The sequence below is a fragment of the Olea europaea genome, chromosome 10, assembly GCF_002742605.1.
Source record: "Olea europaea var. sylvestris chromosome 10, O_europaea_v1, whole genome shotgun sequence".
In the NCBI taxonomy this organism is placed as follows: Eukaryota; Viridiplantae; Streptophyta; class Magnoliopsida; order Lamiales; family Oleaceae; genus Olea; species Olea europaea.
In genome coordinates, this window is record NC_036246.1 from 22,192,985 (window position 1) to 22,218,242 (window position 25,258).

At 38.0% G+C, this 25,258-nt stretch overlaps 1 protein-coding gene and 1 long non-coding RNA gene across 21 annotated transcripts; both read left to right on the forward strand.

Annotated features, from left to right (window-relative positions):
• The first annotated feature begins 1,872 nt into the window (after nucleotides 1–1,872).
• On the forward strand, nucleotides 1,873–5,861 carry LOC111401507 (threonine synthase, chloroplastic). Of its 20 annotated transcripts, none has more exons than XR_002704034.1 (4): nucleotides 1,873–3,555; nucleotides 4,820–4,925; nucleotides 5,083–5,147; nucleotides 5,263–5,861. XR_002704034.1 is itself a non-coding variant. In XM_023029276.1 (2 exons), the coding sequence occupies exon 1, from the start codon at nucleotides 1,934–1,936 to the stop codon at nucleotides 3,530–3,532; it is 1,599 nt and encodes a 532-aa protein (XP_022885044.1). In that variant the 5' UTR covers nucleotides 1,873–1,933; the 3' UTR covers nucleotides 3,533–3,555; nucleotides 4,820–5,861. The 20 variants fall into 20 exon arrangements, 2 of the variants coding, with proteins under 2 accessions (XP_022885044.1, XP_022885045.1); XR_002704035.1 differs by having other exon boundaries at nucleotides 5,114–5,147; XR_002704037.1 differs by having other exon boundaries at nucleotides 5,114–5,147; nucleotides 5,321–5,861.
• An 11,202-nt stretch (nucleotides 5,862–17,063) lies between these two features.
• Nucleotides 17,064–17,581, forward strand: LOC111401508. Its single transcript, XR_002704045.1, has 2 exons — nucleotides 17,064–17,222; nucleotides 17,304–17,581. It is a non-coding gene; the product is annotated as an uncharacterized LOC111401508 (long non-coding RNA).
• Nucleotides 17,582–25,258: the final 7,677 nt, after the last annotated feature.

The following is a 25,258-nucleotide window of genomic DNA, read 5'->3' on the forward strand; positions in this document are numbered from 1 at the left end:
CCCCCCCCCCAAAAAAAAGTAATAATAATAATAAAGATACGATTTGTGAAATTATGTTATGATTAAATCTTTATTTTGGTTTGTGAATTAAATATCTTTTGAGGCGCTCGAATATCGACACACCCCGACCCACCACGAACACAAGCACTGTATTCTATTGCAATACTGGTCATGAGTTATGTGGTTATCCCTGTCACTACATAATTTTCATCTGTTCATTTTCAATTTTTGGTTCATGGTTTCTTGCAAATCTTGCATCTCGTTTGAATGGAATGAATGGAGCCTAATTGGTTCGATCTTTTGTCCCTACGATTTATTATATGTTGTCTAGATCTTATCAAGTTATTTTCCATTTAACTTTCCTATCTGAAATAAGTTGATTGCGTGGTTACCTTTCTTTTTTTATTGTAGCTACATAAAATAAATACGTAGAAGAATAAAAAAAAGTGATTATTTTTATTTTATTTTTGACGAGGGGAGAAATTTTATATTGCGACAACACTTAAAAGCACGTCAACTTAATAGCTGGGATAATCCAAAGCCAAGGGACGAATCATGTCAAACATATAAAAAATATATAAAAAATTTATTTTACTCGTTTTAATAAGATTGAATTTATGAGAAGAAATTTGAGTATGAATTTGGTTTTTCAAAATATATGTCCTCAAACAAGTCAGTATGTTGCGAGATTTGGATGCTTTTTCTAAAAGGTTGAACTTTTAAGATGGAACTTTAGAGTGCAAAAGTGTGTCATGCGAAGGGACAAGCAGCCTTGTTAACTTCATGCTGAACAAAGCTGAAATGTACATAATCTCAATCAAATCTTACCAACATTTGTTCTATCAAAGTATCTATTTACATTTTTCTGTCTAAGTTGGCTTTATCATAAATTGTTTAATGAAAAAGTTAAGTATATGTCCTTTGGTGTACATTTAGTTTGACATCCTTCTAATAGAGGGTGGGATTCGTGATTATTACACTTAGCATTTCTCTAGTTTAACTACATATTTCTGAATACATTCAAACAGGAGGTAATAGGTCGGAATATCTAAAAATTGATATTGTTGGATTCGGAATTTAATAAAGTTCTTTCAATTAATGATATTTTAAGAAATTCACAAGTCATCGAACATTTAAATTTTAATAGAATTTATTAAAATCTAATTTGGAGACTCAAAAAATTTAAGGGTTATTTTCCCCAATCATGTTGTACAATGTGTCTTACAACTTGGTTTACAATGCATGACTTAACAAACATCACATTCATCTATTTGAAAAATCGTTTTTAAAATCAAGGGTTAGGATTTTTTCAACACATATTGTCAATCAAATTGTGCAAATACATTGTACAAGTGACTTAATTTTATTTTCCTTGTATAGGGAAATATTGTATGTGGGATATACAAGTGTTGTACCGACAACACCTACGTGTTTGTAATTTATTTTTGCCAATGTTCAATAGAATAATGTCTAATGTCCCTCATAAATAAATTTGAAAAAATTGCTTGTACACATGGTATGATTCAAATTTTAAGGGCTCATTGTAAAGAGAAATTGGAGGGAAATGATGTAGTTAAAAAAGCATTGAAAATTTTGAACTTATGTATATAATATTTTATTTCAAATTTTAATGGCTCATTGTAAAGAGAAATTGGAGGGAAATGATGTAGTTAAAAAAGCATTTTTGAATTTATGTATATAATATTTTATTGTGTGAATACGAGCTTGAAAATTAGTACAATAAATAAAGAATTTTAAAATAGTCAATAAATTTTGATATGTGACACCTCCAAAATTCATGTGAACAGTGAACTCGACAATCCATTTAATTTTAAGAACAAAACAAGCCCTCCATTCAAAACACACCCAATCCCCCACACTCCCCCCGCCCCGCGCTCCTCGACACCCTAGGTTCTCCATTTTCCTCTCTACAATGGCGGCTTCTCCCATTTTCCGATCCTCCTCTCTATCGCCTCTATCGCCCCAACTCCCTCAACACAACTCATCCGCCAACGCTAAACCCCGTGGCACCGCCCATTTTACCCCAATCAAAGCAACCACCTCTTCCGACCCCGCTACGACATCCCCTTCACCCGCACCACAATCTTCTAACCATCTCAAGCATCGACGCTCAGCTGACGAGAATATCCGGGACGAGGCCCGTCGCCACAACGCTGCTCACAACTTCTCGGCCAAGTACGTGCCCTTTAACGCCGACCCCACGTCGACCGAGTCTTATTCACTGGATGAGATCGTGTATCGAAGCCGCTCTGGTGGCCTCCTCGACGTCCAGCACGACATGGACGCTTTAAAGAAATTTGATGGTCAGTACTGGCGATCCCTTTTCGATTCCCGTGTAGGCAAGACCACATGGCCGTATGGGTCGGGAGTCTGGTCTAAGAAGGAGTGGGTTTTACCGGAAATTGATAGTGATGATATTGTTAGTGCGTTTGAGGGGAACTCGAATCTTTTTTGGGCTGAGCGTTTTGGCAAACAGTTTCTGGGCATGAACGATTTGTGGGTGAAACATTGTGGGATTAGTCATACTGGTAGTTTTAAGGACTTGGGCATGACTGTTTTGGTGAGCCAAGTGAATCGGTTGCGCAAATTGAACCGGCCCGTGGTGGGAGTTGGGTGTGCATCCACGGGTGATACATCAGCGGCTCTGTCAGCTTATTGTGCCGCTGCTGGGATTCCGTCCATTGTGTTTTTACCAGCGAACCGGATATCCATTGCACAGTTGGTTCAGCCAATAGCCAATGGGGCTTTTGTATTGAGTATAGATACTGATTTTGACGGTTGTATGCAGTTGATTCGTGAAGTCACCTCTGAGTTACCCATTTATTTGGCCAATTCGTTGAATAGTTTGAGGTTGGAAGGGCAGAAAACCGCTGCAATTGAGATTTTGCAGCAGTTTGATTGGGAAGTGCCCGATTGGGTGATTGTTCCTGGTGGAAATTTGGGGAATATATATGCATTTTACAAAGGTTTCCATATGTGCAAAGAGTTGGGACTCGTTGATAGGATTCCGAGGCTTGTTTGTGCTCAAGCATCTAATGCTAATCCACTTTACTTGCATTACAAATCAGGATGGAAGGACTTTAAGCCAGTTAAGGCAGGTACTACCTTCGCATCTGCTATTCAGATTGGTGATCCTGTTTCAATTGATAGAGCAGTTTTTGCATTGAAGAATTCAAATGGGATTGTTGAGGAGGCAACTGAGGAGGAGTTGATGGATGCCATGGCCCAGGCAGATTCAACTGGGATGTTTATATGCCCTCACACTGGTGTGGCATTGACTGCATTGTTTAAGTTGAGGCAAAGTGGGGTTATCCGTCCTACAGATAGGACTGTTGTGGTAAGTACTGCTCATGGATTAAAGTTCACACAATCCAAAGTCGACTACCATTCTGGGGAGATTAAAGACATGGCCTGCCGGTTTGCAAATCCACCTGTTCAAGTGAAGGCAGATTTTGGGTCGGTCATGGATGTTCTGAAAAATTATCTGATGAGCAAGGAGTCCAAACATTAGACTTGGTTTATTTTATGAAAGTAGTAAGTTTTTCTCATAATATTCCTGTTTTTTTTAGCGACTTTAGTTGTCGCTTCTGTTTAATGATTTCCCATTATAATTGTTGTTGGCTCATAAGTTATGTAGAATTAGGTGCAATGCTGGGTATCATTGATTGCATTGGAGCTATGTGAGAAGGTTTTTTGCTTTGAGGAACTGTATCATCACAAGATGGAATTTTGTTTCAAAGGAATAAAAGTTCATATTTTAAATTGATTGATTGTTTGCTCCGTTTTGTTTAGGACCATAACACAATTGTTGCCATTTTGATTGTTCCATGGAAGTTGCAATTGTGACTTGCTTTTGTTTTGTTAGTCTATTTCCTTCATGCGAGTGATGTATGGTTGTGTGCATGTGAATATTTGTAACTTTGTTCTTTGATGTGCTTATGTTTGCTTTCCATGAAAAATCATACATATGATTATATTAAGGGTGTTTGAGAATTGTCGAAACTGGTACTATTGAGAGTTAGTTGTCAGGTGTCTATTTTGCCCCTACCACCTGGTTCATTTCCTCGTATATAGTTTCTTCTGAGTATTTATCATTTCATCTTTACTTCTAGAAGATGCTTTCTCGATCTGCTAGGACCTGCTGCTTCATATATTACTGGAGATAGCGTGTAAAGATGGGGAAATTTTGTAATCCTGTAATCTTGAGGAAGTTTTATTCGTAAATATTCACCTTCTATCTACCGGATGCCATTTGCTTCCCCCACCAATATTTTGATCCGAGCATTAGCTGATTACGTCCTGGTGTAATTGAAATAAGTAGGAGATAGTTCATTTGCTGAAGCCAGAAAAACAGATTTTAGTTCAAAGAAGGATGCGACTTCATATAATGACTGGTGTAACAATAACAAGTCATCATGCCTTGCTCTAGAAAAATGTTTATAGTTACTTTATTTCTGGTTTTTAATTTTAGCAAACTAAAACGTGTTGAAAAATTTACTGTTGATTTGCTTTATTGTGTTTTTACTGCGAACATGCTTGTTATTTATTGTTGATTTTCATCACTGTTTTTCCTTTCTCTGCAATCAGTTGCATAATTTGCTCCAATTCAAAGATCAACATGTGAGGTGGTGATCAACATTATGGCTAGCTGAAATTACTATGCAGATGAGCATGCTTTGTTCTCAATGAATATAATTGAGCTTGATATCCATTCACTGCCTGTTAATCCTCTGAGAGAGTTTAAATTGAAATACGTGATGCAGTTAAAAGTGTTGAGAGTTCTCATTTTCTCATGAAGTTGCAGGTCATGTTCGTCTGATGGATTAGAAAGATGTGTATCCAGTAGGAGTTGCAAAAGATTTCTGAAGCCTAATGCAAATCTTAGCAGCCCAAGAATCTGTAAGGTTATTCCTTTTCCTCTTCAATCCATCGAGCTTGTAGCCTTCTAATTGCCTTATAAATTTGAGCACAAGACTAATTTGGTTTGATTTGATCATGAGAAATGTTCTCATGATCAATTTTTAATTCATTCTCAATTTGATACAATGACCATGTTTCTAGAATTGACTTCTCGTTGACCCACACCACAAAGACGGAGCCCGTGACAACACAGTCATTGTATAAAGGTATGGCAATGTGCATTCACGGGGCTTCTGTTCTTATTGTTCCATGTCCCTTTTACCCCACCCCTCACCATCTTCTTTCTATATAAACTACCCCTTGCATTTCTTTGAACCTCAGCAAGCAAGCAAAAGCAATAGGGTATACTAACATGTTTAATATGGAATCGTATAAGAAGGTTGCAATTTTGATGCTGTTGATGTCTATAGCCATAAGCAGTAACATTCTCGAGGTGTCGAATGCACAAACCATATGCAACATGTCCGGGAAGGTCTGATGGCATGCAGGCCAGCGGCTACATCCCCGACCCCACCACTTCCGTCGGCCGCCTGTTGTTATGCAATCTCGCACGCAGACTTTCTCTGCCTTTGTTTCTACAAGAACTCCAAATTCTTGCCCTCACTGGGAGTCGACCCAAATCTTGCCATGCAGCTGCCGTCAAAGTGCAAACTTCCTCGTCCGGCAAAATGCTAACGTATAACTTCGAACAGAACAAGAAAGAGTGTGATAATCCTAATGCTCATTAGAGCAATATTTCGTGCCTGTTTTTATATTCTAAAGCTTGTCGGTTGCTGCATTTTGTACTGGGAGCCTGTAGGAACGCTATACATATGATTACCTGTTTATGCTTACTTATTTTCAATTTAGTTGCATTGTCAAAATATAAGTTTCAGTGTGAAGTTAATTGTTGGTCAAATAACATTTTCATTTTGCTGTCATTCTCAGTTGTAATGTTCGTTTGTTGTAGTTTGCTTGTGGGATTTAAGATTATTGCACTTCTGTCAAGTTTTTGTTTTATTTTTTGTCCTTAATTTTTTTTATTTACTCATAATTATCGGATACATTTACTTACTGGAGCCTACATGAGTAATTTCGAGATCATTACTCCTTCAAACGACTAAATCATCGAGCCCTTTACTATCTGGAGAGCTCAGTATTCAACCTCGGCTCAAGATTTGGAAAGTGAACAATCTTGATGCACCTTTAGAGGACAAGAGGATGATACAAAGTAACATAGAATACGAACAACATTGTGGCGTTTAAACAATAATGGCTTTTCTTTGTATTTTTAGTTAAATTATTTTTATTCAGGTAGGAGTTTTTGGCTTCATGCTCAATAGTTAGTGGAGGTTTTGGAATTGTTCTTTACCCGATTATTGTGGTGACCTTGTAACATATTGCATTGATAGTAAAAATTCCATTGCATAACGCACCACTTAAAAATCTTAGATGTGAAAACTGGACTATGCATAAAGTTCCTTTTTTTATTTTATTGATAAATGTAAATATCAATGATAAAAAATGTTTCATATATAAGTACACCGGACATTTTTGGGTGATTCAAAAGCCAATATCACATACAATTACTCTGGACCTATCTGAGTAAAAGAAAAAGATATGAAGTGCAATGAAAATCAATGACCCAACACTAAAGACTTGAAATAGATCAAGACATCCGGATGCAAAGAGAACATAACTTTGTATACGTGTGTTTTGATCCGTCTCATTATATAATCTAAATTAGGTGAAAGGTATTCAAAAATCTTTCTATTACGTGTTAATCAAATGTAGTAAACAGTGTTTGCAAGTGCAATCTGATTAGTCTTGCTAAGCCATGAATATATGCCCACAAAAATCACACATGAGGTCAATATCCAAGAAATGCAGTTTGTCTTTAGTTAGGAGCTCTGATTAGGCCCCTAACTAAAGCAAAAGGGAGTGCTTCAGAGTGATGCAAGGTTTCCAAACGTCGGCAGCCCAACTTTTCTTAGTTACCCCTCGGCTTGAAGAAATCATATGCCCTTTTTGTGTTGAATTTAGGGCCCGTTTCCCCCACCGAAAAAACTGTCCAGAAATCCCAGATTTCGGCTCCCATTTTGAGCAGTCGGTTGAACCACAAAATTGTTCAGATTTCCATGTATTCGCTCTGAGTTGTCTCCCAGATTTGGTTGCCTGTTCTGAGCATTCGGCCAACTTAGAAAACTGTCCAGATTCAGCTGAATTCGTCCCCTGTTTTGAGTATGCTCAACCTGTTGAATTGAGGCAAAAGCAGCTGAAATAGTTCGGTCATGTTCACAGTCCACCAGATTTCTGATTTCCACCAATTTTTTAAAAAGTGGAAAATGATCTTTTCTAGGACGAACCTCCCAAATGCAAGTCCCTTTGAGATATACTTGGTGAACCCAACGAATCCATAGTGTGTCCTTTTTATGATGTATATTCCAAAGGGATTTAACAAGTAATGCTAAATTCCAACTTTTCAAGTCCTTCAAGCTGAGGCCACCTTCATCTTTTGGAAGGCGAAGATCCTTCCACGCAACCGGAGGCTTCTTAGATCCCCAAAGGAATTTTCGACAATGGCTAACAATCCTTGATATAATTGTAACCGAGATAGGGAAGATAGAAAGCCAAAAACATTCAACTCCTTGAAGAACTACCCTTATAAGTTCCACCTTGCCTGCATAAGATAATGAAGAGCAATTTCATGCACCAATATAAGTTTTAATTTTGTCAAGAAAGGAAGCATAACAACTTACTTTTAGTTTTACCGAAGCAAGTGGAATGCCCAAATACCGAAATGGCATACTACCCCTCAGGAGATTTGTGAGTTGCAAGATATCCTCAAGTGGTTGTCCATGAATCCCGGCCAAATACAAACTAGATTTGAGGGTGTTCAACCTTAAACCCGATACCAAACAAATTTGAGAGGCAATCCATGAGAATTTTCACCAACATGGCATCTCCCCTAGCAAAGAGCATCAAATCATCTGCAAAAGCTAAATGAGTGATCTTTAGGGGCCACATTTAGGGTGATAATTGAAATTACTGTCATTTGTGGTGGCTTTAACCATTCTTGAGAAGTATTCAATACATACCACGAACAAAAAGAGGGAGAGGGGGTCACCTTGTCAAAGGCCTTTCCTTCCTTTGAAGAGCCCATGCATACTTCCATTCAAAGCTATGGAATATGTTGGAGAAGTAACACATTCCATGACCCAACTTACAGATCTCGAGGGGAAGTGCAACCCTTCAAGAACATCTCTAAGGAAATCCCAACTTACCGAATCGTAAGCTTTCGTAAGATCAATTTTTAGGAGGCATCTTGGAGCAACCCTTTTCCTATTGTATTGCTTCATGAGTTCTTGTACAATATTACCCAAAATGGGTCTCAGTCTAGAGGCAAGAATTTTAGCGATCACTTTGTAAGTAACATTACAACAAGAGATAGGCCTAAAATCCCCAACATGCGGTGTGTGACCAGATTTAGGCATCAAAGCAATGACCGTGTGATTGATTTGTTTGAAGATGGAATTAAAAACAATGGAGAATTTGTAAAACCAGCAGTGATATATGAGATGAAATGGAAGGGCCAACTTGATTCTTCTGTGTATTTCAATGGATTTATATAGTAGAGCTTAGTATACAAAAATATGGAATGAGTAGTCTTGCATGGAGGAGATTGAAGAGTACTGTGATTGCTTGGTTTAACACTCCCCCCGGCAAAGTGATGGTGATGATCATCACCATCAGTTTGGACCTAAGTACTCCAAAACGAGCAGTTGTTTGCCCCTTTATGAAGATATTAGTAATTTGATCTTGGGTGGAAATATGTTGGACCTGAATGTCTTTATTGAGGACCTTTTCTCGAATGAAGTGGTAGTCAATTTCCATGTGTTTCGTGCGGGCGTGGAAAACGAGATTAGAGGCCAAGGCGATAGCGCCAATGTTATCACACCATAGTGTAGGAGTGTATGGTAGGAAGACACCATGTTCTTTGAGGAGCATCCTTATCCAACAGAGTTCGGCTATGGCGATGGCCATGCTTCTATATTCGGCTTCAGTGCTACTCTTGGAGACAATTGGTTGTTCCTTGGCAGACCATGATATCAAATTTTGACCCAGGAAAACTATATATCCAGTGGTGCTGCGACGATCATCGGGGTACCAGCTTGAAGAGTAATAGATCCTGGAGTGAATAGTAAACTGGCATCAATACTACCCTTTAGATACTGAAGAACTCTTTTGACAGCAGCCCAATGAAGTTCACGTGGGGAATGCATAAATTGGCACAATTGATTTACAGCATATGCAATATTCGGTCTAGAGAAAGTACAATATTGAAGTACCCCGACCACTCTTCTATACTCTGTTGGATCAGACAATAAGGGACCTTCTACAGAAGATAACTTTGGACCAGATGTAGTAGGGCACCCAAGGGGCTTTGCACCATCCATCTTGGTGCTATGTAGTAAATTTATTATGTACTGGGTTTGATGAAGATGCAACCCTTGAAAATCTCTTGATGGTTGAAAACCTAAAAAAAAAACTTAGATCTCCAAGATCTTAAACCATGAAGTTAGTTGATAGAGATTGAATAAAAGTGTTAATGGCATGTGAGCTTGATCGAGTAACTATAATGTCATCAACATATATCAACACAAATAATTTCGCAGTCTCAGTAGTGTAGACAAAAAATGAGTAGTCAGTAGCTGATTCAACAAAGCCATACTCAAGTAGGTGTTGGGATAGTCGTCTAAACCAAGCTCTCGGAGCTTGTTTAAGGCCATAAAGTGACTTATAAAGCTTGCAAACAAAATCAGGATGAGTCTCATCGACAAAACCTCGTGGTTGTTCCATGAATACCTCTTCATCATGATAGCCATGCAGAAAAGCATTTGAAATGTCTAATTGTCGAATAGGCCAATTAAATGAAACAGCTAAAGCTAACACAATGTGAATAGAAGTAGGTTTTACCACAGGAGAAAAGGTGTCTATGTAGTCGACACCACACTTTTGATCAAAGTCTTTTGCGACCAAACGGGCTTTAAATCGTTCAATATTTCCATCAGACAATCTCTTGATTTTATAGACCCATTTGTTGTGTACGACCTGTTTACCATGTGGGTCGGTACAAAGTGATCAAGTCTCATTCACCATTAGTGCATCAAATTCTCGTCCCATTGCTTCACGCCACACTGGAGAGGCAACTACTTGTGTGTAATTGGATGGTTCAGTGTCAGTGATAATAGAGGCGAGTACGTGCAAGGGATACTTGGTAGTATAAAACATTGTAAAATCAGGAAAGGCCTTAGGTTTTAAGTTACCTGTCATTGAGCGGGTTGTTGCTCAATTGGGGTGTGGGACAGGGATAGGGAATTCATGTGAGGTAATTTGTTCTATAGACTGGGTTTAAAGTGTTTTTGAATTTGGAGTTTCGAGGTCTTGGGTTTCGACTTGTAGTGGAGAAATGGGATTTGAGAAAGGGGTTTGTGATTGAGTGAGGGTCTCGTGGGCGCGTGATGCTATTGGGTCGATGGCAGGAGTTGGTGGAATAGGAATATCTAAAATTGAAAGAGGTGAAGGAGAAAGTGTACCAGGCGAGCTCGAGCTTGACGGGGCAGGAGAAGTTTGGACTTGACCCTTTGCAGGAAAATGTTTTTCATCAAAAATTACATTTGTGACACATAGACACGTCCTGTAGCTTGGTTAAGACAGTGGTAACCTCTTTGTTGACCAACATATCCTATGAAGACACATACTTTGCTTCTAAAGGACAATTTATGAGGCTCATATGGTCTTAATAAAGGAAAGCATGCTGATCCAAATATGCGAAGTGAGAGTATCGAGGAATGGTTTTATGGGGCATGTAAAAAGGAGTTAAATTATTTAAAACTTTTGTTGGAAGTCTATTTATTAAATATATTGATGCCAGGAATGCATCTGGCCAATATGTATGGGAAAGGTGGGACCGAGCTAATAGGGTGAGACCCGTTTCAACAATGTGGCGATGTTTTCTTTCGGCTATACCATTTTGTTGAGATGTGTGAGGACACGTTAAGCGATGAGAAATACCATTTTCTTGCAAAAAACTTTTAAATTGGGTAGAGAGATATTCACCCCCATTATCTATTTGGAATTGTTGAATTTTACAAGAAAATATATTTTCGACAAGTGCTTTGAATTGTTTGAAAATTCCAAAAACCTCATTTTTATAAATTAATGGGTAAAGCCAAGTGTAGCGAGAATAGTAATCAACAAATAACATAATATTTGGAACCACCAACCGAATACATAGGAGATGTCCATACACCATAATGAATAAGAGATAAAGGATGCGAAGACTGATGAGTAGACTCACTAAAGGGTAATTGTTTAGCTTTCCCTAGGGGACATGTTGAACTGAACCCTAATTTATTGGATGAAATAGACAAATACTTAGACCGAGACAATTGATTTAAAATAACTTGAGAAGGGTGATCTAAACGATTGTGCCAGACATCTAATGTGATAGAGACACCAACTTTAGCAGTGAAGCATGAAATTTTTAATGAACAAGATTTAGTGTCTACAAGTTCATTCGCCCATGAAGTAGGAGCCGTCCTGTCTTGTTCTCCTTCACACAAAAATCAGATCCAGTCAATACAAAATAACAATTATTATCAAGGCAAAAGCGATTAGTAGAAGTTAAATTGGAAGAGGCATGAGGACAATGAAGAACTTGGTTAAGCAAAAAATTGGAATTGTTTGTTTTAAGAGACGTGGTACCCGTATTTTTAATCACTAAACCTGATCCATTGCCAACAGTAATGGTGTCCTCTCCAACGTAAGGTTGCAATGAAGCGAGATTTGCCGTAGTATTAGTGATATGGGCATTGGCTCCACTGTTCGCGTACCACATCTGTTGGGCATATGCAGAATTGCTTCGACAACCATGGCAGCTAGTTCGGAAGGTGGGTGTCGATCTTGATAAGAAAAATCGAACCGGTGATAGCAATCTAGGGCCGTATGGCCCCTTTTTCCACATATTTGACATATGGGCCTATTTTCAAGTGTAGGGGGCTGATTAGGCCTAGCATTCAGAGAGCCCACATGCATTGGGTGAGTGGTATGTGAAGGTAAATGGGCCTGAGTGGAAAAACTAGGGGACTTGGTTGGTTTCTTAACAAAGGATGATCTCTTGCTTCAGTTAGCAACAAAGGCAAAGGTCTCTGTTGAAGCAATGGGTTGATGAGCCTCCATGAGAGTTTCAAAGCTGAGAAATTCCGCTTGGAAATACTCCAAGGTGAAGTCCTTTTTGCAGGTGGCGAAATTGAAGGCGGTGATGAATGGAGCAAAGAGGGGTTTAAGGCCACTCAAGAGGTATGTGATGAGGTCCTGCTCATCGATGGGTTTTTCGACGACTGACAATTGATCTGACAACAACCTTGATTCTTCAATGTATGCTAAACAGGTGCTGTTGCCTTGGAAAATTGTTTGAATCTGGCGCTTGAGGTGGGAAATTTGGGAGCGAGAGATAGAGGAGAAATGGGGTTGGAGGGAGTCCCAAACTTGCTTTGAGGTCTCTAGATTCAGGACAGTGGATACTAATTTCTCAGAGAGTCAGCATAGAGCCAACAGAGAACGGCTGTGTCCGATTTGGACCAAGTGTCATAAGCCGGGTTAGTGGTGTTGTTAGGGAGTATCTTGGGAGGAACGGCGATGGAGCCGTCCACCATGCCAAGTTTATCATGGCTTTTTAAGAAAGCCAGAAACTGAATTCTCCAGGTAAGGTAGTTGGGTCCTTCGAGTTTGGGAAATTGGGGTGTATTAGTGTTTGAAGTGGTTATTGGAAATTAGAAATCATGGTGCGAAAGTTGTTTCGGTAGGATCGAAATAGGTGTGAGCCTTGATGCGCTAATACCAAGTTAAAAACAACAGAGAATTTGTAAAACCAGCAGTGATATATGAGATGAAATGAAAGGGCCAACTTGATTCTTCTGTGTTTTACAATGGCTTTATATAGTAGAGCTTAGTATAAAAAAATATGGAATACACTAAAGTTATGGAATATACAATTGTTATGATTGACAGAATTGTGGAGAGATCAATGGGATGCTGAGATCACATTGGAGGTGATTGTGGAACCCATACTGATATGGAAGGAGTAGTCTTGCATGAAGGAGATTGAAGAATACTGTGATTACTTGGTTTAACAGATGGAACCTGAAGAGAAGAGCTCCATGACAGCTCCAACAAACTCATCACCAATAGTCTTCTATGTATTCTTCAAAAAACAAGAAGTATAACCATCCGGCTCGGGAGACTTATCAGCTCCAATATCAAAGAGTGCTTCTTTGATCTCCTCATAAGAAATGTCTCGAATCAAAGAGTTACCTTATTCTAATGAAACCAAGGGACCATTTATTACAATTTCCATCTCAATACGCCAAGTTGGGCAGTTTTTTCCATAAAATAGTGTAAAATTTTACAAATTCCGTAGCAACTTGATCTTGTGATGTAGTATACATCACATCCTCTTTGAGTATAGTAGCTATAAAATTCCTCATTGAGTTCCTTTTAACCACTGAGTAAAAGAACTTTGTACATTTATCACTTTGCTTAAGAAAGATGCATTTTGCCTTTTGATAATAAAAGTTACGTTCCCCCTCACATAAACCAACGGCTTTCTTCCTCAATTTAGCAACCATAAGTTGAAGATTTTCATTAATGGGCTGATTATGTAGTTGTAATTGGGTAGCCTCCAATTCATTTTTAGCCTCATTTGCCCTAGTCGAAATGTGCCCAAAATGCTTAATATTAAGCTCCTTTAAAGCTCCCTTTAGTTTGCTCAACTTCTTGCAAAGGATAAATTGTTTTATCCCCCGCACATTACAGTTCCAACAAGTTTGAATAAGATTGTGAAAGTCCTCGTGCTTGGTCCATATGTTAGCACCCCTAACATGGTCATGAACGGAAACAATGCAAGGGGAGTGGTTGGAAAGGCAACTGGAAGGTAGAAAATTTGCATCAACATATGCCCCATTTTGCACCCAAATATCATTGACCATTGCCCTATCAATTTTGCTCCAAACCGAGTTATTAGTCCATGTGTAATAACAACCAATGGACCGCACATCCGTAAGACCCACATGTAGGCAACGATTTACAAAACTTTAATTTCATAAGGAGTAATGTCCACTCCATTACATTTCTCATCAAATTTGAGTGTAGTCACCAAGAATCATCCAAGGCAACGAAACTTTAGCGTTGAATTCCATAATGTTATTCCAAAGTGGCCGCCGGTTAACCAAAGTATGAAATCCATAAACAAAACTAGCAAAAAAGGTATAAGATGTTACCTTGAAAATAGCTTTACAATGAATGTGAATGAACCTCCATCGCATTCAAAAACACTTTGGATGGATTCCACAAATTCAAGATACGTCCAGCTTTATGAGTGCAAAAATTGTCTACATGTATGAAGCCATCAAATTTATTCCACAAAATTCTCTTCAATTTTCGATCAACCAATTTCGCCTCCAAAATACCCATAATATCAATGCAATATTGCTTGATAAATTCTCGAATCCCATTTTGTTTTAGGGGTTGATTCATACCCATAATATTCCAAGAAGCGATCTTCACGATGTAGAAGCAAGGATGCACCCTTCTTCTTGTCAACTTTGATCCTTGGCCTTCTTTGCTCATCAACCTTTCCTTTGAGCTTTTCATTTCTAGATTTATTTAAATCTGCCTCCTTAGAAATTAATGAAAAATCTGCTCCAAATTTTGAGAGGCCATCATGTGCAGATTTTTTTTCCCAATAGCAGCCCTTTTTTCTTGTTCACAATCTCAATAAACGGAGGCTCAACCTGGTCCAAGATATGCCCCTCTTGGTTGGCCACAAGAACAGGTTGCATTTGCTCTATATTACAAATAGGAGGCTACCCATGTAACACATTTAGAACCATAGGTTTCTGCGCCCCTTTTCCAAGTGAACATGAAGCTGTCTCGACTGAATTGAGCTGTGAATTGGATGAATTCCCAGCCCGCTCTTTATTTACTTGTGCAGCCCGTATAGGGCCTTTTGATTTCACCACATTTTTCCCTTTTGACAATTTTTTTTGTTGCAACCCAAAGCGAAGTGACCGAATATTTTACAAGAACCACAAAATTTCAATTCATGTTCAAAAATAATTTCTTGTTCCTTCAACGTGCCGTTTGGAAGTGTAATCTTTACTTCTCGTATGAGTTCAATAGAAGCATCAATTTCGGCTAGAGCTCTTGCATAAGAGAGGTGACCTCTAGTTGCCGTGACCTTATTAGTCAAGATGGGTTTTCCAACCTTGGAAACAATTTTACCCAAGGCATTGGTGTTCCAAAATTCCAAAGACAATCTCGGAAGGTTTATCCAAACCGGCATAGTGCTAACATCTTTGTCATCGAAACCAAAGTAACGTGGCATGAATTTAAGCATTAACGGTCTCTCATATACCAAGTATGGACCCCATGCAACACATTGAACCTATCCACTTTTGTTTCAAATTTGAACACCAACCAACTACTCGCATGCACAAAATATTTATAATCAATCTTCCATGAATCACATAATTGTAGTAGTGCCACTTTCCCCGAAAATCTACCGGCAAGATATCCAACAAGAACAAATCTCCAAGAGTCCTCAATATTGTCTTCATCCAACTCACACAAGATGACTTCTTCCGATTGAATATTGAAAGATTTCAGCTTTATGTTTTCCTCCATTTTCCTATTATTTTTAAAAAGATTAACCCATGGTGCTTTATTTTCCATCACACCATCATTTTCAGCAATGTTATCATAATTTTCATTCATCAATTTCCCCGTATGTGAATCAGAATCTGGTTTTTCAGAAACCGTATCATCTTCCCCAAGAGTAAGAGATATAGTTCGTGAGGGTAGGTTTACCTTATTTTCGTCAACCAAATTAATCATTGAAATGGCATGATCACTCCCAACAATTTGAGCCTGTCGAGCAGCCTGCGGTTTAAGTGGGGCCAGTCCAGAAAAATTAAGGGTACCAGCTTTCTTCTTACCCATAGCAGAAAAACCCAGAACAAGGCCCAAATTGGCTGAGAACAGGAGGAGTCCAGCAAGAGAAAATGGAGCAGCCCAGAAAAACCAAGTAAAAACGGCCCAAAATGAAAGTGAAAGGGTCGGGTCAGGCAGAAAACCAATAGAGGAAATTAGGCCCAATACGATCCAAAAGTTACAAAATTGAATAATACCATTTAAAACTAATTAAGCAATTTGAAACTTAATTAATACATCCAAAAGACTCAAACCTCAAAACGTAAAGAGAGAAACATGGTGGTGTTTCTTCAACCTTTTCCCATTTTCATTACCGTAATTGACAGAAAAGAGTAGAAACATGGTGATGTCAAGGATGTCGCCCCCACTATATTTGGGCCAGCAGCCTACCGAGCATATATAGGTGCATCTTTTCACCTCCATCGACCAATGGGGCTTTCTTACAAGTTTATGGCAACACCACCATTCGTCGCAACTCCTTTGCAGCTGCAATCACCTCTGGGCGGATCGGCTTCTCCTACTTCCAAGAGCCTAGAGGCGACCTCGTTGTTCCAACAAGAAGCGGCTTTACCAATTTTGTGAATTGCTAGATATGTATTAGATATAACTTTGATTCTCTGCGTGGGAAATGTTTGAGAAAATGACGTAATGGAATTTTTATGTTTGGTTAGTGATGATATATGGGTATTTTAAGAAGGGCGATATCGAGACGAGGGATTTTTGATCGGATGAGCTTGAGGAACTTGATTGTTTGGAATTCGTTGATTTCTGGTACATGATAAGGTTTGAGAAATGAAGGTTTCTATATATTTTTGTTTCCTCATTTTATAATCTGGAACTTATGTTAACGGCGTAAAGGAAGAGGTTAAGATCTTTGAGCTCAAGAAATATGATTTCTCTATAAAAATTGACCAATTTTTTTGTGTAAGAATCATATTTGTTATTCTTCTCAACGGTAGTGGAGAATTTTTTTGGTCCCTTTTTTTCGAATATTCTTGCAAAATTCCATTTCCTCATTGGTTTCGAATCAACAATGTTTCAAATAATCTGTATCTACAATCATATTGCAGAGCAGTTCAATTATTATTATTATTATTATTATTTTGCCTGCTCTTTTCAATTGCTTCGGTTTTAAGTTGAATAACAGATTGTCTTAGAGATCCAATTTGTGATGCTTGTAGGTACAACTAAAATCAAGAGTTTCAACACTTGGATGCTTTTGTGGTGCCCAAGAGATTGTTCATGTAGAGGTATACAAAAGTGTTTTCTAGTCTCCATTTTATTTGGGTTGGTATTATCGATTTCACTCCTAATTTTTATTATTATTGCAGGAGCAGTTGAGCACAGTTGCTTGAAGTAGCAACGATTATTATAGTAACCAAACAAGCATCAAAAGCTAGTGACACACCTTTACACATTATAACCTTTAATTCCTTTTAAAGTTGTAATATTTGAATCGAACTTTACTCTTTTCATCGGGATAATTGAACTCAATAACACCAATGCAGGATGCTCTTTATCTTTCTCAACAAAGATTGCATGTGTTGGTAATGTATATATGTCATGCATTTTGAATAAGAACTTGGTTTTTATGTTGGATATAAGCTTATGTCAATGTCTCCAATTGTTCATTGAAATTTAAGATGTCGAGTTTTGGACTTTTTGTCACTTTTTTTAGTATTTGACACTTTTTTGAATTTTCATCACTTCCAACTTGTAAATTCTTGTGTTCTTATTGTAATTGATGTGCTTGTGATTTAACTACCAATGTTCGTCGTATATTGAATTTGTGTCATTATATTGAAAAATTTTGTGTGATAACTTGGCTATATTAAAAACTGTGGATTATGATATGTCGTTTTTTTTAATGTGTCACTTTTTTAGTTGTCACATTTTTTTTTATTTTGTTTTTTTGAATGTTTGTTACTTTTTTTAATCTGTGTAACTTTTTCAATTTGTGCAACTTTTTGAATTCGTCATTTTTTTGAATTTCTGTCACTTTTTTTGAATTTTTGTCCCTTTTTTAATGTTTGTCACTTTTTTTAGTCACATTCTTTTTAGTGTTTGTCACCTTTTTTCAGCCACGTTCTTAATTTCTATCATTTATTTTAGTAGCAAATATCATTTTTTTAATAAAAGTTGCATTGTTTGTATTTAAAAAAAAAAAAAAGTGATACTAAACTTTTAAAAGCGACAATGCGTCACCTTTTTAAAGAAGTCACTTTTTTAAAGAAGTGATACACTTTTTATAAAAGAGTGATATTGTGTCACTTTTTAATTTTACACAGTATTTTTTACTTCCAAAAAACTTTTCATATGATTTTTCAAAACACTTCTAATTTTAAAGGTATTTTTTACATTGCCCCAAACCAATAACCCAGAAAAAAGTCAGCCACAAGTACATTGACAGAGAGTAGAAGTTGAAAAAACACAGAACAAAATCTGACCAAGGCAGAAGTCAGGCAAGTAGGCTGTCCAAAATTCAAACTTCAATCACATGACAATATGCACAAGATACATACAAGGCTGCAAACTGAAGAACACCAAGACGACCAGCCTAAAGGAGAAGAAAACAGGCAAAACAAAGCAACTGGCAGCCCAAGAAGCAACCAGAACACCGAGAAACCCAACCAGTCAAAGAAAAAGCAGACACAAGGATGAAATAGAAACCAAACCAGGCTGAAGAAATAGGCAAAAAACCACAGCAAACTGAAATCGAACCAGGATGTAAGCAGTCCGAGGAACAGAAGTTGAAGAAAACCAAGATAAGCCGAATATATTGAAGAAACCCAGCCAAAAGCAGCTGAGAACCGAAGCTGAAATAAATCCCACTGAAAATACAAGTCAAATCAAAATAGTCAAACAAGAGAAACCAAGAGAACCAAGTGTAAAGAGCAGATAGAGAGCTACAAAAAGGAAGACTTAAACCGAGTAGAAAACCCAAACAGCCACAAACTGAAAGCTCTCCAAAACCCGAATTGAATGCTTTCCAAAACCCGATTTGAGCAAGACCAATATAAAGAACAAAATGTTTTAATTCAATTCCACAAGAATAATTAAAGAATCAAACTAAAAACACAAGGAAATCACAAGAAATCTCTCAAGGCAAGGGAGCACCAAGTGGGCCTTACTCTCACCGGGTTGAGAGCATCTCTAATGTCATGGGCTGAACTTCAAATTTTAGCTTCTCCTTAACCGCAACTCTCTGGAACTTTTACCAATGGAAGCCAGTTGAATAATAGCCGAAACAAAGAAGAAAAACAGAATTTGGGGTGGGAGAAAATGATGATAAAATGAGAAGAGATGAGAGGTGAATTGAATTGGAGAATCAATTCATTACTAACAAAATTTATGGAACAATATTCGTTCCTTTTCTACCAGAATATATGGAGATATATACACCGGCAGAAAGTGTGTCAGGAAGCGTGTTTTGGCCAAACAAAATTGCAAAACGATTTACAAAATATTATATTTTAATTACAAGTAAACGACACTGTTTTTCTTAACTGATATGATACCGTTTCCTCAGTTCAATCGTTAGGTAATCCAGTTCCATTTCTTTCTTCCTTCTTTCCGTCTGATTTTGATTTTACTAAGTTTCCTCTTCCTCCTTTGCTCCTTTTGCCCTTCTTTCCCTAGGTGCTTCCTCTATAACAACCCTCCATCTCACTTTGATCTTGTCCCCAAGATCCACAAATAGGAAAGTGGGTTTTTACCCCATCAGCATCTTTCCAGGTAGCATTTTTTGGCGATGAATTTGACCAATGTATAAGCCATTGTATTGCTGACTGATTCTTGCGTTGTGCCACTCTAGATTGCAAAATAGAAAGAGGTTGATGATTCTGTTTTGAGGCAAAGTTTCCTTCTTGTAATTGCAATACCGGTATAATGTTATCTCCAAGCTGTTTCTTCAACAAAAACACATGGAATACTGGGTGAATCTTCGATCCCTCAGGCAAGGCCAACTGGTAAGCCACTTCTCCAATCCTCTTAACAATTTGATACGGGCCGAAGTATTTAGCACCCAGCTTATGGTGAGGTCTGCGTTCTACTTATTGCTGGGTATAAGGATGTAACTTAAGGAAAACCCAATCCCCTTTCTCAAAGGACCGTTCTGTTCGATTTCGATCAGCGTAGTGTTTCATGTGAGCGCTCGCCTGTGATAGGTTCTCTTTTAGTAGCTGGTCCATTTCATACCTTTCTTGGAGCAATTCATCTATTACTGTTACATTAGACTGTTGATAGGGCCCTAGCGCCAATTGAGGGGGCTTCATACCATATAAAGTTTCAAACGAGGTCATTCGAATGGTAATATGGTATGTGGTATTGTACCACCACTCAGCCAAAGCCAACCACTTTTCCCACTGTTTAGGGTGGTGGTAAACCATACACCTCAAATACATCTCCAAGTATTGGTTGACCCTTTTAGTTTGCCCATCTGTTTGAGGGTGGTAGGTAGAGCTGAACTGAAGCTTAGTACCTAATAGATGAAAGAGCTCCTGCCAGAATTTGCAGGTAAAGATCTTGTCTCTATCAGAGATTATACTTTGAGGCATCCTATGTAACTTGTAGATATTGTCTAGGAAGAGTTTTGCCACTGATGAAGCTGTAAAAGGATGTGCAATGGCCATAAAATGTCCATATTTTGTAAATCTATCCACCACAACCAAGATGGTAATTTTTCCCCTGGAATTAGCTAATCCCTCAATGAAATCCATGCTGATGTGGCTCCATGAGTGCAGAGGTTGAGGCAAGGGCTGCTGTAAACTTGGGTAAGGTACGTGTTCTCCCTTGCACTTTTGACACACTTCACACTGTAGCACCATCTGTCTAATTTCCTGATTCATTTTTGGCCAACAAAACTGCTGCTTTGCTCTATAAAGGCTACTATGAATGCCCAAATGGCCTCCTTCTGGTGAACCATATAGGTTCTGAATTAGCTTAGATCTAATTTCTCCTCCAGTACCAATATATATTTTTGCTTTATGCTTCAACAATCCATTTTCATAAGTGAAGTTAGGTTCAAATTTTGGATTTAGTAACAGTGAATGGATCTTTTCTTCTGCTTCCTTATCCTCCTTATAGCTTCCAATAACTTCTTCAATCCAGGCAGGGGTGACTACTGATATACTTGAGCATTCAGGATTCTCATCGTGTCTCCTTGAGAGTGCATCTGCCACAACATTATCCACCCCTCTTTTATAAACAATTTCATAGCTGAGGCCAAGGAGTTTGGTGAGCCACTTCTATTGGAGTGGAGTAGTGATCCTTTGTTCAAGTAGGTACTTGAGGGATTGATGGTCAGTAACTAAGGCTAATAACTCTTTCTCATAAATAGTTAGTCCCAGGTTCCTGACTCCCATCGTCTTAATCAAATAAGGCAAAGGTCTTCTACCTTGCATTAACACGGCTCCTATACCACTTTGACATGCATCAGTTTCTATTATGAAAGGTTGGCTGAAATCAGGGAGAGCCAATATTGGGGTGGAGCTCATTGCTTCTTTCAATGATACAAAAGTTGAATCTGTTGCATCTGACCAATGGAAATTGTCTTTCTTAAGCAAGTCAGTGAGAGGTTTGGCTATGATTCCATTGCCACTGACAAACTTCCCATAGTAACCTGCGAGGCCTAGAAACCCTCGTAACTGCTTGATGTTCATTGGTTTAGGCCACTGCCTCATTGATTCGACCTTGATAGGGTCTGCTGCTACCCCATCCTGATTGATTATATGCCCTAAATACTCCATCTGTCTTTGCCCAAAGCTGCACTTAGATCTCTTGACATATAATTGTTGCTTCTGTAAAATTTCTAGTACTAATCTGAGATGGTAACAATGGGAGGATAGGTCTTGACTGTAAACTAGAATGGCATAAAAAAAAACCAATACATAATCCCTCAGCTGATTCTTTAACACGTCATTCATGAGGCTCTGAAAAGTAGCAGGCGCATTGGTGAGGCCAAAAGGCATCACTTTAAATTCATATAGGCCTTGGTGGGTTTTGAAAGTAGTTTTATGAATGTCAGCCTCTGTAACCTTGATTTGGTGGTACCCAGCCCTGAGATCAATCTTAGAATAGAATTTAGATCCATTAAGCTCATCTAAAAGTTCATCAATTAGAGGCATGGGAAACTTATCTTTGATAGTAAGGTTATTTAACTATCTGTAATCCACACAAAATCGCCATGACCTATCTTTCTTTTTGACTAAGAGGACTGGTGAAGCGAAGGGGCTATTGCTGTGTCTGATTATGCCACTATCCAGCTTCTCTTTGACTAGTTTCTCAATCTCTATTTTTTGGATGAAGAGGCATCTATATGGCCTTATCTTGAAGGGTCGAGCACCTTCTTTCAAAGGTATGTGGTGATCATGAGTTCGAGGGGGTGGTAGCCTTGTTGGTTCCTCAAATATCACAGGAAATTGATTAACAATTTCAGTGATTTGACTTGGGATTTCCTCCCCTTCTCTCTCAGCAATGGAATACAACCGCCCAACAACTCCATACTGTTGCCTCGAGAATAAATTTCGTACCTTTTCCACCTCCATCATTATCACTTGAAATTCTGCATTTTCACTTCTTAATGTAATTTCCTCTTGCTTATGTTTGAACTGAACATATCCCTGTTTGAAATCGAATATGATAGGCCCAAATTGACTCACCCAGTTAACACCTAGCACCATATCACTGCCTCCTAACTTCAAGGTTCTCATCTTATACTGGAATTTCTGGTTATGCACTTTCCAAATTAGGGGTTGAACCAAAGCCTTACTTTCCATCTTTTCACCATTAGCCACCCTCATTGTCATGGTTTTAGTCTCCTCAGTAGTGCGGTTCAACTCTTTAGCCAGCCTCTCATCTATGAAGCTATGAGTGCTTCCACTATCTAACTAAATAGATATACTCCTCCCTTTTAGAATTCAGGAATCCTGATAGTTTTATGCCTTGGATTCCCAACCAAAGCACTGATAGATATCTTCATAACTTCCTCTTCATCAGATTCAGATTCCCTTTCCTCTTTTGCTTCACCCTCCTCCACTTCATCCACCAATATGAAATTCAATGCTCTACTTTTACACACATGTCCTACAGTGTACTTCTCATCACATTTGTAGCACAGCCCCAGGTTCCTCTTGGTTTGAAAAATCAGTAGGTGTGATAGTTTTATAGCTATTTAGTGGTTTATAGGTTTTTGGCCATGGGTCTTTGGTTTTGATTTCATTTGGTGGTTTTGGGGAGTAAGGGTTCCACTTGTTAGGAGTGAAACTCTTTGGTCTTTGGTATTTGTTGATTGCTTGGATGGTTGATTCCTCTAAGCTAGCTACTTCAAATGCCTTAGCTAGGGTGTTTGGTTTCATCATCAGCACCGTAGACTTAATCTCCCCTCTTAATCCACTAGTAAACACAGCAATATAATAAGATTTTAGCTCTTCGAATTTCTCCTAATATTCATCTATGGAGCCAGTTTGTTTGATCTTGCTGAAAATCTCCACTACCTCTCCAGTAGTTCCTGCAAACCTCTTGCATAGTTCTTCAGAAAATAGATTCCAACTAGCTCCTGGTTGACTGGCTATGAATCCATCAAACCAGATGTCAGCCTTCCCCTTCAAATACATTTTTGCTACTCCCACTCTCAGTTCATCAGATACCTGGTACAAGTGGAAATACTTCTTGGCTTTCCTCAGCCATTCTCTTGGATTTTCTCCCTCAAAATGAGGAAAATCAATCTTGGGTAACCTTGCATTCCCTTTTAACTCACCTCTGGTGATGATACTAGCCTCATTGCTACTACTGCCTGGTGTATGAGTCACACTTACAGACTTCAAACCCCCTATAGGTTCCTCTATCCCTTTGTCTTTCTGATTGGTTTTCAAGTCAACAGAGATTTGAGCCATAAATGCAACAACCTTTTCGTATTTTTGGTTCAAATCCAGCACTGCATCCTCTATTTTTTCTTGTCTTTGGCCCAGTACTTGAAGGGATTGCTCTGTGGAGTCAAGCTTGTTCTCAAGCCTGTTGGTAACATCTTTAAAAGATGTACCCAAATCAGTTACTTCGAGATCTAATTTCTTCAAATGTTCATCAACTACTATCGACCGTGTATTCTAACGCTTGCCCAGTAATATTCGACTGCTCTGATACCAATTTGTCACGACTTGTACTCCAAATTTTAGCTCTTCCTTAACCGTAACTCTCCGGAACTTTTACCAATGGAAGCCAGCTGAATAATAGCTGAAACAACGAAGAAAAATAGAAATTGGGGTGGGAGAAAATAATGATAAAATGAGAAGAGATGAGAGGTGAATTGAATTGAATTGGAGAATCAATTCATTACTAAGAGAATTTACAGAACAATATTTGTTCCTTTTTTACCAGAATATATGGAGATATATACACCAGTAGAAAGTGTGTGAGGAAGCATGTTTTGGCCAAACAAAATTGCAAAAACGATTTACAAAATATGATATTTTAACTACAAGTAAATGACACTGTTTTTCTTAATTGATACGAGACCGTTTTCTCAGTTCAATCGTTAGGTAATCCAGTTCCATTTCCTTCTTCCTTCTTTCTGTCTGATTTTGATTTTACTTAGTTTCCTCTTCCTCCTTTGCTCCTTTTGCCCTTCTTTCCCCAGGTGCTTCCTCTATAACAAACTCACTATGTATAAAGTTCTTTTATGCATTATAATGATATCATTGACATAAAAAATATAACGATAAAGTAATCTTGCTCGAAATATCGATTACAAATAGAAGAAAGAAAGCTTACGTGCTTACCAAAAAATTATAATTTGATAGGCACTTGGATAGTGTATGTCGAGTAATTTTTATTATTGCTAGAGAATATCATTATAAATAGTAGAAAGAAAACTTACATGCTTATCAAAAAATTATAATGTGATATACGAGATCTTCATTCGAAAAATTTCATATCTGATTAGGAACGTGATTTCAACAAACATGCCATGATGGGAGATTAATATTTTCTTCTCTCTCTCTCTACATTTATCTTTTATTTTTTATTTGGAATGAAGGCATGTTTGCTTAGATTAATATTGTTAAACCATATTCGATACTCTATAGTTATATTAATTCTTATTGTCTAATATTTTGCGACACATGAGTATCACTGTGTTCAATTATGTTGTCCAAATGGGAGTGCTTAAAATCCTTGGAAAGTGGGGGTGTTAAATTTTTTTGAATATATGCACTTTATTCATGATTATTCATAATTATCATGAAATTAACGTTCTGAGAAAAGTGTTCAGCTTGAATCTAAAGATTTCAGG

Excerpts from the sequence above, each read along its gene's own strand:
- LOC111401507 (XM_023029276.1), top strand. The coding sequence starts at position 1,934 with ATGGCGGCTTCTCCCATTTTCCGATCCTCCTCTCTATCGCCTCTATCG.